The sequence below is a fragment of the Alligator sinensis genome, unplaced genomic scaffold (genome assembly GCF_000455745.1).
Source record: "Alligator sinensis unplaced genomic scaffold, ASM45574v1 scaffold849_1, whole genome shotgun sequence".
Lineage (NCBI taxonomy): Eukaryota > Metazoa > Chordata > Crocodylia > Alligatoridae > Alligator > Alligator sinensis.
This window is the reverse complement of record NW_005842271.1, coordinates 1,189,671-1,203,306: the sequence shown is the minus strand read 5'-3', so window position 1 is coordinate 1,203,306 and position 13,636 is coordinate 1,189,671. Positions and strand designations below refer to the sequence as shown.

Here is a 13,636-nt window from a genome sequence, read left to right as displayed (position 1 = left end):
GGCTTGTGTCGTCGTCCCCCCCCCCGCAGGTTGCGGGCAGAGCTGTCAGGGTCCTGCTTGCGAGGAAGGAGAAGGGGCGACCCCGGAGTGCACCGACTGCCCCTGTCCACAGCCATTTATTTATTTTGGTGATGCTGAAACTAGAAGAGGCTCCGAGGTGCATTTCCTGGAGCTGCGCCACCAGCTGCATGGGATCATAGGGCCCTGCTTTCCCCTTGCACACGATCGAGACAAGTGCAAGAGATGACACTGCCAAAGGCAGCGTGGTGTTGAGTGTGATGCTGACAGGCACAGCAGGAAAGAGCTGTTGCTCGCGCCAGCAGCGTGATGCCGAATGCAGTGGAGCATTGGCCTGCCAACCATTTAGCAGCGACTGATGCTACTAATACACCAATGGGACAGAACCACCCTGTTGTTGTACAAGCCATTGGTAGCACGTTCGGGCTGAGACCCTGGTTGTGGAAAGTGACTGTTGGCTCAGCATTACGTGTGTGAAAACTGCCCAGATTCTTAACGTTCACCCTGTTTTGGGGGTGCCAGAGTCGAACACTTAACCTGTTTTTGCTTCATTAGTACCTGAGCTTCCAGTTTCAAACAGTAACTTTCCAGTACAGAGGAGAGTGCTCTCTCAGCTTTGTTTGGCTGCCCCTTAAGTGTTGTTTGGCCTTCTTAGATGTAAATGTCTTGTGTGTGTTTTCTTGCAGGCAGTTAATCTTCAGCAATGTCTTTCATTTTTGAATGGATCTACAATGGCTTCAGCAGTGTGCTGCAATTCCTAGGTAATTTTGCAAGCCTGGGTTACATGGGTTTACCTAAATAATTTTAAATCTTGTTAAGCTGTTGCAGATGCCAAGCAGGCTCTCAAACTGAATTAAGCAAGAGTTTAAATTAATTTGCTAACTTACTGATACAACTGGAGCGCGTTTTTAAGGGCTAATCAGGCTTGATTCCATCTATATTGCATTGGTTTTAAGGTGAGCAACTCAATCTCACTGCAAGTCAGTTTGCAATCCCTTTTGCAGACATGCTTACTAAATTTACCATATTAACTGGAATATAAAACAACCCTGGTTATAAGATGACCCTCCCAATAATTAGATTCTATACATAGAAAATTATAAGAAATTTATAAATTTTCCACGTATAGAACCAAATTATTAGAAGTTTGTCTTGAAGTTTTTCCCTTCCTACTGCTACAGCAGAAGAAATAAATCTGGGGGTAGCCCCCTTGCTCTCTGCCTTCTTTCCCAACTTCTCTTTGCAGTCCTTAATGCCCTCCCCTGTTCCTTGCTGTCATGCTGTTCTCCCTGAGTACATAGAAGTGAGGAGCAGTTTTGAAAACTGACCTTGAAATTAAACATAGGTATAGGAATTTGCATTTAGTACCCATAGAGTTAGTTTAATCAGAACTGATTCATCTCATTTTTTTTAAACTACTGCAAGTTTTAGCACAGGTACTCCAGAAACACGCCCCCACCAGAGTCAACAGCATTTCAAGCCATGGCAACCCCACAGCTCTGTGTGTGTGTGTGTGTGTGTGTGTGTGTGTGTGTGTCAGGGATGACAAAGGATGGAGCAGGGCTCATCCAGGGGGGAGGCAAAGGTTCCTGCTGCTGCCACACAGCTGGTCCATCAGCTGCTGCTGCTATCGCTTGTTCGGGAGGGCACAAGGGGAAGTGTACCCCTGGATCTGCACCAGGCGGGGCAAGCTGGGGCCAGGGCTATTTCCTATGTACCCTGGCTGCAAGGCGGGTGGCAGCACCACTGGGAGCAGGGGACTATGAGGGCATTAGGGTGAATTTCAAGATGGCTGCATTCCCCCTCTGTAGCCCTCTCCCAGCAGCACCACACCCTGCCCAGCCCAGGCTTTGTTGGGAACCGCCCTGGCTCTGCACAGATCCGGGGCCTGTTCCCAGTGGAGCCTGGCTCAGCCGCTGCCCCAGCTCCAACCCCCTGCCTGCCTGCCTCCCTCCTGGCAAGGCCTTGATCTGTACCCCTGCGCCACTTCTCCCTCCTTGGCGGTCTTCACTGCCTATGTGCTGTGCTGCGGCTATGCGCAGCATAAGCATTTATCGGCCTGATGATCAGCCTCTTAAGGCCAATATCCAATATAGATAATTTTCTTTATATCAGTACCAATCTGATATCGGACCAATGTATTGGTGCACCTCTAGAATATGGTATTACAGTTGGTACGTTTGTATTCTCATTAAAAGTTTTTTGTAATAGGAGAAGGCAAGGTTATAATTAGCTTAAAATGTATACAAATTATGACTTATTTATTTTCCTCATTTGGACATGCACTGCTTCATTCTGTACTATTTTATTGCAAATTGTATCAAATTACTGCAGTTTGCCTTTCCCCGCTACCTCTAAAAATTGAGTCTAATCTTCCACATCCATATTGAGTAGCTATTTGAATTCTTATCGTCAGGAAAAATGAAGGTACAGATGTATTATATAAACACAGGCCAGACCGAGGGAGAGGTGGGTCATGCCTGCACCATACCACCCAGGTGAGCTCTGTTGCATGTGCTCCCTGGCCCCCCCAACACACACACAATATACAAGAGTAAGATTTAATTTTTGTAATTTAATTTTTTGAGCAAAGATTTAATTTTGAGCAGTTATGCAATTGCCTCTATATACATTACTATGACGGCATTGGGGCTCCCAGTGGCGCTGCCACCTGCCTCGCTGCCAGGGTACGTAGGAAATAGCCCTGGCCCCAGCCTGCCCTGCCTGGCGCAGATCCGGGGATACACTTCCCCTTGTGCCCTCCCAGGCAAGTGATAGCAGCAGGAGCTGATAGACCAGCCGTCTGGCAGCAGCGGGAACCTCCGCCTCGCCCCTGCCCCCTGAATGAGCCCTGCTCCATCCCACACCTCCTAGATGAGCTGCTGCATTGTCGTCTCTCTCTCTCTCTCTCTCTCTCTCGCACTGTTTTTAAATAAAATGTTAACTGTTATAGCAGATATTTGATTTTTAGTATATGATTTGTTAAAATGATATCTTCTGAAAGGTTTAATATGTGCAGCCCTTGACAGCTCCAAAACTCAGTAAGTAGCCCACCAGCCAAAGTAATTGCCTACCCCTGTTTTAGTCTCTACTGTCCAGTTTTTTGTTCTGCTTGGGTTGCCTAACTCATTGGGCGCAAAGTGTAAGCTGATTGCTAGTTGATCAGAGTTGTCAGTTATCTTAAGACCATGTCAGAGGCATCAAATCAATGGTGAGTTGGTCCCCGTAAAACCTAGCCCTTACAGTTTTTGTTAATAAAGCTCAGAATACCTTACAGTGGAAGTAAGATGTCATGTTCTCCCCATCTTCCCCAATGTATTAATGATGGGTAATCCCCTGCATAAAGCGCCTTGCATATTAAAATGTATAAATTTGTTAATATTTTTCAGGTATTGAATTTAAATATTGGAGGGCCATCTTGAACCTTTCTTCCCCCTTTGCCCTCACTACAGCAGGGAAAGCAATGGCTAGGAGAGGAGGTGGGACCCCTTGCCTTCTGCTCCACCCACTTCTCTCCCCACCCCACCCCTTGCATCTTCTGCCCCTTCCCCCTACCCCCACCATACACTGCTTGGGGGCCTGCTCCTTCCTGGAGCACAGCACAGAAGCCCAGCCCTTGCCTGGCCTTGCTGCAGTGTTGGTGCTGCTGATTGGCTGGGCAGGGGAAGGAGCCTGACAGTAAGGGGGAGAGAAATGGGTGTGCAGTGGGAAGCAGAAGCTGCTGAGGGAAGGTTAGGAGGCTGCTGTGGGTCTGCTTCTGGCCCTGACTTGGGGTCAGGGCCAGAATTGGAGCCAAAGCAGCTGCCTGCCCCTCCCCCTCCACTTTGTATGTGAATATAAAGCAAGGGGCTTTTTCCCCATTCTGATCAGGGAAGGGGGATGTGTCTTATATTTGAGTAAATATAGTAGGTTTTAATGGAGCAAAAGAACTTGCCAAAAGCTAAGCCACCTTCTGGCACTAATTTCAGCACTGTGGCAATGGACTGTTTTACTAGGAGTGTCCTGCCAGCACCATTCCACCAAGCAAAAGATTCTGTAGTGAGATCCCAACAGGGATATCTCTCGAGTGGCAAGCCAGTGTTGCCAACCAATAGAGTGCTCTAGTCACTACTGTATCAGGTTTTGCTATGCATAGAGTGCCTACGCAAGGGGTCATGATAATATTGATGAGTCCATTCCCTGTGAAGTCTAAGAAGTCACTTATTCCACTTAGCCACAGTGGGATTTTCTAATTCTTACGTGGTAGCCAGGGCTTCCTGATAATCAAGCCCTCTTCTTAAACGGTGCTGACACTATTGGTCTCTGCAGATCTGAAGTCCCACTAAATCAGTTCACATTTGGATGACTTACCTTTACAAAGTAGGATGTTTTTGTTTTTTTAATGAAAGGTTAGGATCTACAGAAACTGATGGAACTATGTTCACATCACTTCATTCTGTTTCACATTCTTCCCTAGATAAGCCAAGTCACAGTGCTATCTTCTGCTAAATGATGGTATCATAATTTCACTTTTAAGTGTCCATCTTGGGTGGCAGATTAATTTTAACCCATTACGCTTAAGAATTTTTTTCCATCTATTCATCTATTTTAAAATGGATCTAGTTAAGTGTAGATATGATGTAGCATCACTCTTTTCAGGCTGTCATCTCTTTCATAGGTTTGTTGGGTTTTTCGTGGGGGGGTTGTTTTTTGAGAGGTTACACTCTTTATAGAAATATGTTTAAGTTCATGGTGAGGGGGAAAGTCGGCTCATAGAAAATGTCTAGTGTAGTGGCTCTATTTTGTACAGTCCTGGCGTAACCATAGCGTCAGTTGTGTATCTCATGCTCTATGCTTGGAACATTTTGGAATACAGTGTTTTACAATATTATTCTTAGGAGTTAGTGGATTGTGTTATTATTGGTTGGTATATAATACAGCCATATGGATCGCATTTCTATCTGAAACAAAAAAAAATCTGTTTGATTTTTCTACCTTTCCTTCCCTCGCGCCATACAGGATTGTACAAGAAATCTGGAAAACTAGTGTTTTTAGGATTGGATAATGCAGGGAAAACCACTCTTCTGCACATGCTCAAAGATGACAGATTGGGTCAGCATGTCCCTACACTACATCCAAGTGAGTTTACCTAGTGATCTAGTTTAACTGGGTCCATTGTGTACAGGTTTTTTTTTGGGGGGGGGGGGGGGGGTGTTCATCTTCTAAACGGTTCGTACAAGGAAATACTGACCTGTAGTCTTGAAAGATGCCTCAGTCTTGTGCTTATAATGTAGAAAGACTTAGACTTTTAAAACTGACCTTTGGGAACAGAGGTCATCAGTAATTCTTTGGGTAATAGATTACTTATACATTCTGTATCTGATTTTTTGCATGCACATTAAAAAGGTGGGGGTGCTTATAGCTGCAGCTGAGCTAAATGAAGATGTCTTTTTCTTAGCATCAGAAGAGCTGACGATTGCTGGAATGACTTTCACAACTTTTGATCTGGGTGGGCATGAACAAGGTAAGAATATACTTCTTGGCGTGGATGACAGAAGAAGTGGAAGTGTTTCATGATGACTTATTTGAGTGACTTAAAGTTTAGTCTTTAGATGGATCAGATTTTTTAATTTATTTTTTTAATCTCAATTCCAGCATTTAGAATTGTACATGTCCTTGATATGCAAGGTTAACTATCTCTTTATTTTTCTACAGTTCCATTTACTGTATCAGATGCATTTTAGTTTGCAGTTCTGGCAGCTTGCAAAAAGAGAGAACCACTTTCAGTTGGTTCTCTTTTGTCTTAAATCTCACCTTTTACCATATTTGTTAATGGAACTAGACTATTGCAATCTGAAGTTGGTTGCAATGGACTTTAATCATGAACCTTACTCAGTTTCTTTAGAATGCCTAAAGATGATCTGAAAAGTTTTTCTGCTTTTTTCCTTAATCTTAATGCCAGGTCTGGACTCCCTGCTCTTGTGCAGGGTCTTCTCTGGGTCCTTTTTGTTGATAGAACTTAAGCCTCAATTGAAAGAATGAGATGCTTAATTAAGATTTCTCTTCTCTAAAATTTCAGTGACTGAAATCAAATAGGCTTTTAGTAGTGCTTGTTTTAAACTAAAAATCCCTTCCTTCTCAGTTGTTCAGCACTTTTTCTCAACCCTTTAAACATCATTATAGCCAATATTCCAAATTAGACTAGCCTTGAACTGTAATGCTTAAAGAAGCTCTCTAGGTATTGTGCCTCTTGATTCAGAGGCATAAGTTATGGGGACTAGGTATAAGAACCTGGATAGAATAAATTTACATAAAATAGTTAACTGTTGCTCTGGCTTATTGACACATGAGTCGGTATGAAAGCTTTTGCCTCTATGGACCAGTTAGTCTCTAAGGCGCTACCCTATCCTGCTTTCTGCACTCTTAGAACAGTGAGTATCAGGCAAAAATCTCCTTACATTAGAAAATGAAAGGAAAAGGTAGAATTGACACTTCTCCCATGCAACCTTGCAGCTTTGATTTGTTCTGTTCATCTGAAACTTTTAAACTGCCTCTATGAATTGAGGGGAAAAGATTCCTGTTGTTTCTTCTGGGTGTAGGCATCGAATCTCTTCAAAATAGCATTTTCACAGGGATGTTTGTCCTTTTCTATTCCAGCTCGTCGGGTTTGGAAGAATTACTTGCCAGCAATTAATGGTATTGTCTTTCTGGTGGACTGTGCAGATCATTCACGTCTCATGGAGTCCAAAGTTGAGCTTAATGTAAATCTTCCACTTCATAGTTTGTTTGTTTTTTGGTCCTTCTCCCTTATGTCTGAGCCATTGATTGGTACAATTCCTCTTCTTCTTTGGGCTAGACCTTAGTGTACAACAAGGTCTAGGCCTCAGATCTACATTCTTTTTCCTCCCTTAAAAATTTGGCTTGCATTTTCTCAGGTTCATCCTGATTTCCTAATATGTAGGTGTTTTGTAATAGGTAACTAAACCAGTAAGGTGTTGATAGATGAGCTATTGGAGAGTCACAGGAAGATGTTGCATTTCTTACTATGTTTGCATGATTAATATTTTTAAAATGACTAAATCTTTATACATTACATGGGTCTCTAATCCGCTATTTTTAGAATGGCCTGAGGATTTTTAAATAATCCACACATTTTAGATAATGGCCGTCTTGAAGAGGCTGTTACGGTGACACTTCTCTTATGAGAGGAGTTTTCTTTAAAATAGCATATTTCAACTGACAACAGTTTATGACCATCTTCTGACATTAGAGCAAAGAAATACATTTTTATAGATAACTTTTTTTAATGCATGAGGTTAACACTTCTGTCTTTCCTACAGGCACTAATGACAGATGAAACGATATCAAATGTGCCAATCCTTATCTTGGGTAATAAAATTGACAGACCAGAGGCCATCAGTGAGGAGAGACTGCGGGAGATCTTTGGGCTTTATGGACAGACCACGGGAAAGGTAAAGAAGAGCTTGAGTTGTTAGTAAAACTTGGGTTCTATATTACAGAATGAACGCTTCTTTAACAAATTCCGCAGGACTGCAGCAGGACTGCAAATCAAGCATTGGTGACCAGATTACTACTTGAAATAACATCTGGACAGGCTCTAAAACAATAATGCTAGTGGGAATTCTAGGCAGCTGAGACTTGCTATATGTTGTAGAGAGTGGGTATTTGAGAGATTACTATAATGTTTCAGCTTGGAAGCTTTTTTTAACTGTTCATCCAACTTAAATGAAGTACAAGTATTTAATTAATAGTTTTTATGCTGTTATGAACAGAGGTGTTGAAAGGTAACTCATTACAAATGCTTAAACATATAGGGCAGAAAACTGCATCCAGTTCCTGTAGAACGTGCACAAGCTATATACTCTATGTACTGCGGTTTTAAAGCACCAGTTTATGTTCTCTTTATATAGAAATGCTTGCACCGGTTTTTATCTCTTTTAAGGTTTTTGCTTAAGTGGTCCTGTTGCTCAACTGCCAGAGTTTTAGCTCTCTAGTTGAGCAGCCAGGTGTCTAGGTTGATATCTTTGCTATTAATATTGGTACTTATAGGACTTTCTAAAGGGTGGGCAGTTTATTTGGGCTGGTGGGCCATTAAAGGAGGTTCAGTGAGCTGTTGCAGGTCAAGGTGGGAGTAAGCAGGATTGATTTTTATCCAGCCTCGGGTCTTTCTGCCTTGCACCCACTACCAGGGGTGCCAGATGCAGTGGGCGGGCATGCAGGTAGTGTCTCTGGGACCCCCACAGGCAGGGCACACATGGCTGGGCAGATGAGACGGGGCAGCAGGTAGGTGGGGATGGGGATTGCAGGGTAATGACAGTGCAGGGCTGGGGCAGGGCTGCAGTCCACTCCCCACTGGACCCTGCAGTGAGTTCCATGGGTAGGAATGTGTGGGAAGTGGATCCTGACTGGGCCCTGGCCCTGTACTGTCACTGCCCCAAGATCCCAGGCCCAGCCCTACCCATTCTGCTCCTAGACACTGCTCCATGCTGACCCACACCCCCATCCTATCTGCCTAGCAGAGTGCACCCTTCCCACAAGGGTCCCAGGCAGGTCCCCATGGAGACCCTGCCCTCCTGCTCGTTCGGACACCTCCTTGTGGTAGGTTGTGGGGGAATGACCCAGGGTGCCCAGGCAGCACCAGGTAGTATGGGCTGTCAGGAAGCCATCTGACTGTCCCCACCCTGCCATGTACCCGATGGCAGCTGGACTGGCTGCCAGTGCCATGGCCCAGGTCACACCTGGTGCTGGGCAGGGCTGAGGGACCCACCACAGGCTGGATAAAATCCCTTGGTAGGCTGCATCTGGCTCATGGGTTGTATTTTGTCCACCCCGTTCTAAAATTACATAAATCTGGAAAATAAAATTAAGAAAATCTTGGCCAGCTGGTTGTTTCCCTGAAGACAGGGAGGTGTATCTTTTGGCACCTGTGAATTTAGTGCTTGAATTCTGACTACTTTATGTTGATTTCCACTGATTATTTCATCTTGATTTCAGGGTAATGTGCCACTGAAAGACCTGAATACACGTCCCATGGAAGTGTTCATGTGCAGCGTGCTGAAAAGGCAAGGTTATGGTGAAGGCTTTCGTTGGCTATCTCAGTACATTGACTGATAAATGGACAGACATAGTCTTACTCCTCTGGACTGATCCTGTTCACAGCTTCCTATGGACTTTTCTATTAGAACATGGAAGGTTTTCCAACCACATACTGGCATTGACCAAGAGACTCCTGGTTTTCAGCTATCCTATTGCACAGTGGTGACACAACTCCTTCTCTTTCCCCCCCCCCCCCCCCCCCACAGAACTGGGAGAGAACGCAGTCTGCACACAGGTGCAAATTGTCCCTTTCAGTTGCCATCGTTTCCCATGGAAACCATGGCTTTCAGTTACAATGGGGCTGGGGTGCAAAATTCAGCACACTGCACTGTAGCAGCTGAAAAAGAACACGTCTCACCACTGTGGCTAATTGACTTAATAAGAAAGCAATTATATTTTTTAAAGAAAGTGTTAATGTAAACAGTGTCCCTTCTAACTTTTTAATTTAACATTTGTTGTATTTGGTCCAGAGTCTGTTAGGGTTTTTTAAAACATATTTAATGGTATTAGATATTTCCCAAATTACTGAACAAAGTATCATGATATAGAAGTCCTCAATAAACGTGGATTTGGGCTTAACTGATCTGTAGGATGGTTGTGCTGTGTCACATTGTCTGATCGTAAAGAGGGTGCTGTTGACTGACTTGTGCAATCAAGGTTTTGTTTTTTTTTTGTTTTTTTTTTAATTCACAGGGATTTTAGTTGTGGGGGTGGGGGGAGGGAAAGGGCACATAAGCACACCTGTTTTTGTTGCTGCCTCAAGTTTAGGTGTTTTGAATTAAATTACCAACCTCTGGTCCTTAAAGTGATGACCCATCAGCAGTCTTTCTACTGTGGCAGGTTCTATTTACTGGGCTCACTCTACAATGTGGAATGTTGCAGGGTTGCAGTGTACTATAACAGTAAAAATCATGAGGTGGTTGTGTGGGGTTATTGTAGCATGAAAAGTGTTCAACACTTGCATATCTTAAGTTTATTAATGTAGACTAAACCAGTTTATTTTATATTTGGCAGATTTTGTCTAAAGTTTCATTGCTGTCTAGAGCGCCTCTTTTTCAGTTAAATAAAGACATGCCTTTCTCTTCAAGGGTTGGTGATCCTTAGTTTAAACTGATCAAAGCTCTAGTAACTGGCAAGCACCCTTTATGTTGTAGTGAAAGGTGTCTGAGAGAATCTTGTAAAAACTTGTCTACCATGTGCCTCCCTCACCCTTCCCTAGCCCACTTATTGTTTATATCATGAACTGCTACAAATGGAAACGAGAATAATCCCAGCTGTGTGTGTTCTCTGCTATCAAAACTTGCTCTCATTCATTCTATTTACTGTGGGGATTATACTGCTGTAACATGGGAAATAGATTCAACTCTGAGCTGACCTAGCACTTTATTCCCTTCACAAACATTTGTTATTCCTAGTAAGGGAAAATGAAACACCCTTTTAAAAAATATATTCAGTAATGTATTTCCCAGGCTTTCTGGGAGTTGTCACTTCTGCAAGTGGTTTTAGCAAACATTTAAGATCATACACTTGAAAAAGTAAGACTCTCTTACCATGAACTAGTTTTGTGTATTCAACCCAGCTTCTGACATTTGAATTTTTTTGTTATGATTAGCATTGCCATCCATTCTCTACAGAAGCACAACTAAAAAGCAACCTGCAGTAACGGGTTATAGTGTAGTGTCAGAAACAAGTCAGTTTTTTTCAATCAGAAATGGGCTAATGTGCTGCAATAATGGTGTTTACTCTTTATTTTGGCCTAGAGTCTAACACTGTTACTTATTTAGAAATCTTTTATCCTTCACATTTCACTAAGTTAAACTGAGCCTTCCGTGAGGCAAAAATTGAATGGATGGCTGATTGTTTTCCCCCGCCCTTTCAGTAGCAGAAATTTGACTCTGACTCACCCTGGGATATATAGAGAGCCTGCCTGCCTCTAGAATTTCAGGTGATTAAAACATAAAATGACTGCAGTGTGTCCCCATTAGAGTTTGTATGCAAGCCAAGGTCACAGAAGTGGTCTCCGTTGGGTTTTTGTCACTTCATAACACGTATAAGGGTTCTAAGAGCATTTGTGGAGCCAAGATTGTTTGTGGATTTAGTACAAAGATGCTGCTGTGAACCTGACCTTCATCATAGTGGTTCTAGTTACGAGCTGAAGAAGACTGCCAATCTCTTGCTCAGTCAGAAACACTACAGTATTACATTTAGATTCTTTAGGATAGTTTGCTGTGACTCGCAGTGCATCAGGGTGGTAGGTCTCCTAATTCCTGTTAATAAACAAAACCCAGTAGTTCCAATTATCTAAATGTACTATGGCTCTGCACTTATAGTGTCTAGAAGGTTGGTGCCCTGACATAGCACATTCTTCTGTGAAGGTGGTGTCTCTACCACTGGAGAAAGAAAGAAAGAAAACAGTAGTAAATAACTCTGATCGTTTACTCTGTACACCTATAGGGTACATTCCCTATATACAAATACTTGCTAAAATGTTTTGCTGTAAAGTTTTAATATATACTTCAGGAATTGGGGTACAGATAAGTTATAGTAAACTTAGGTAACTCTTAAGTCTGTCATAGAAGTGCTTGCTTTAATTTCCAGAAATGGGAGAACTATACATATTTTTGCAAAAAAAAAAAACCATCTGTATCCAAAGCATTTTAATAAAATTTTTAAAAAAAATCAGTCCAGACTTGGTGAATGGGTTCTGGTATGTTGTATACAAGTAGCAGGAGATTGGATGTGATAATATAAAATTGGATTTGGAAGCATGGGGAACAAGCTGTAAGGCTTAAATGGAAGCATGCAAAAGCATGCGATTCAAAAGCAAAAGAATACATGAGGTGTATGCAAAAATTGCTTGAGGAACAGGTGGCTCTGTAGCTTATACTTTTATCAGTAGAAGTAGAGCAAATCATGTATGCAAATACCTTGGTTTCAGATCTAGAAAGGATGCATCTAGAATGAAGGTATAAACAGTGCTGTGCAGAATGCAAAAAGCCTCTGAAGTGTAAAATTGAATTTGGACAGAAGATACGGTGTGTAGATCAAATTCAGGTGGAAATAATGCTTTGAAATGTGTACAAGAGAAAAATGGTAAAAGAGTGTTTGCCATGTAGGGATGGTTCCCCCAGTTCAGGTGGCTTGAAAATGTACAGGGAGTGGGAGATGCACAGGGACCTAGTAAGAATGAAGCTTAGAATGAGAAATGAAAACAGAATGAAGTTGAATCTAAGATGGAGACATCTGAACTGAAGCTACTGAACTGACTCCAATATACCTTAAAAACAATGCAAGAGTGAGAACTGTTTAGGAAGCTTATGTCGTATTCGCCTGTGTGTGCATGAGTCTGTGGCAGACAAACTGCACTTACAAAAGTTCAGAAATATGCTGAAGTGTAAAATCTTTTGAAGAAGACTGTTAAAAGTGTAAGTGATAGAGATAAATTGGATGGGGGTGGGGGCGAACCATGGCTGCTGTAGCTCCTTTCCAATGTAGGGCTCTGATGGTACATCTTGTGCTTGACATACTATTTGCTTTTTTTTCTTTGTAGGGGGGAGGTTGTTTTTTGTATTCTGTTGGGGTTTTCTTGTGTGTGTGCATGTTTGTTTTGAGTGGTTTGGTTTTTTTTAAGACTTAAGTAGTGGGACTTTATTTTCTTTCTGAGGCTATTTAATTGCAAGTAGCTCTCTTCTTGTCATGTGGATTTTTCTTTAAGTATTTGTTTTCGTAGACTTATGCTAATGTATTTCACTTTCTCTCTATCTAAATAAGCCTCTATGAGCAGAAGTTTAGGCAGGAAAAAAATCCCTTCTGAAGAGGAAAAAAGCTTGGTCCTAGTCCTGATAGTCTTGTTAACCTTTGGTTTGATTTTTGTCAACCTTTAGGTAGAGGACGGCATTCATGCCTTGTTTCCACTTGTGTTGAAAACTTGAGCTCAACTTGCTGAATATCCTTAAGTCTTCAGGGTTTCTGGCTTCCCACCATGCACACGGGCTTCTGTCCTTCATGCAGCAGCATTCAGCTCTGTTCATGTTCTGATACAAGGTACTTTTACATACAGAAAATGCAGGTGACGGGTAGCTTGTATGGAAGAGGGGTGTCTGGTTGGCTCAGTCCCTTTCTCTTGGTCCTAGATTACAACCTGGCTTCATGTTTAATTGACTGCTTTTGGGGGTAGAATTGCTGTCTTTGGTGTTTAGGATCAAACCTCACTTAGCTTAAAGAGGGTGAGTGGTACAAAGCTGTCTGTGCCAGCCAGTTGTCCGGTGGAGGGGGGGTTGAAATTGGAAGCTAGAAGCTTTCAGGACTGTACTGGGCTTAAACTCCGTGCGGGCTTGCTTTGAAGACCGGCCAGGTACAGGCCACCAGGAACAGTGTTGTGCCTTTTTTCTAAATTGGGGCCATAGCTCAGCCCCTTCCCGAGCCCTCGGGCGCTTTTAAAGGCCCGGGCCCTACTCTTGAGTCCCGCCTGCGGCGCGAGGGGCTCGTCCCCGGGGCCGGGCTCGCAGCTCTGCTGCTGCCC

The 13,636-nt window shown here is 42.9% G+C and overlaps 2 protein-coding genes across 2 annotated transcripts in view; both read left to right on the top strand.

Moving 5' to 3' along the window:
• Positions 1–655: 655 nt before the first annotated feature.
• Positions 656–11,796, top strand: SAR1A (secretion associated Ras related GTPase 1A). The gene is made up of 6 exons (XM_006027890.3): positions 656–779; positions 5,017–5,136; positions 5,456–5,521; positions 6,655–6,758; positions 7,338–7,469; positions 9,013–11,796. Exons 1-6 carry the CDS (start codon positions 722–724, stop codon positions 9,127–9,129), a joined length of 597 nt encoding a protein of 198 aa, XP_006027952.1. The 5' UTR covers positions 656–721; the 3' UTR covers positions 9,130–11,796.
• A 784-nt stretch (positions 11,797–12,580) lies between these two features.
• The window catches only part of TYSND1 (trypsin domain containing 1), a 13,028-nt gene continuing 11,972 nt past the window's right edge, over positions 12,581–13,636 (top strand). Inside the window, exon 1 of the mRNA XM_025209200.1 lies at positions 12,581–12,605. Coding sequence (XP_025064985.1) covers positions 12,581–12,605 — 25 coding nt within the window. The remainder of the gene's footprint in view (positions 12,606–13,636) is intronic.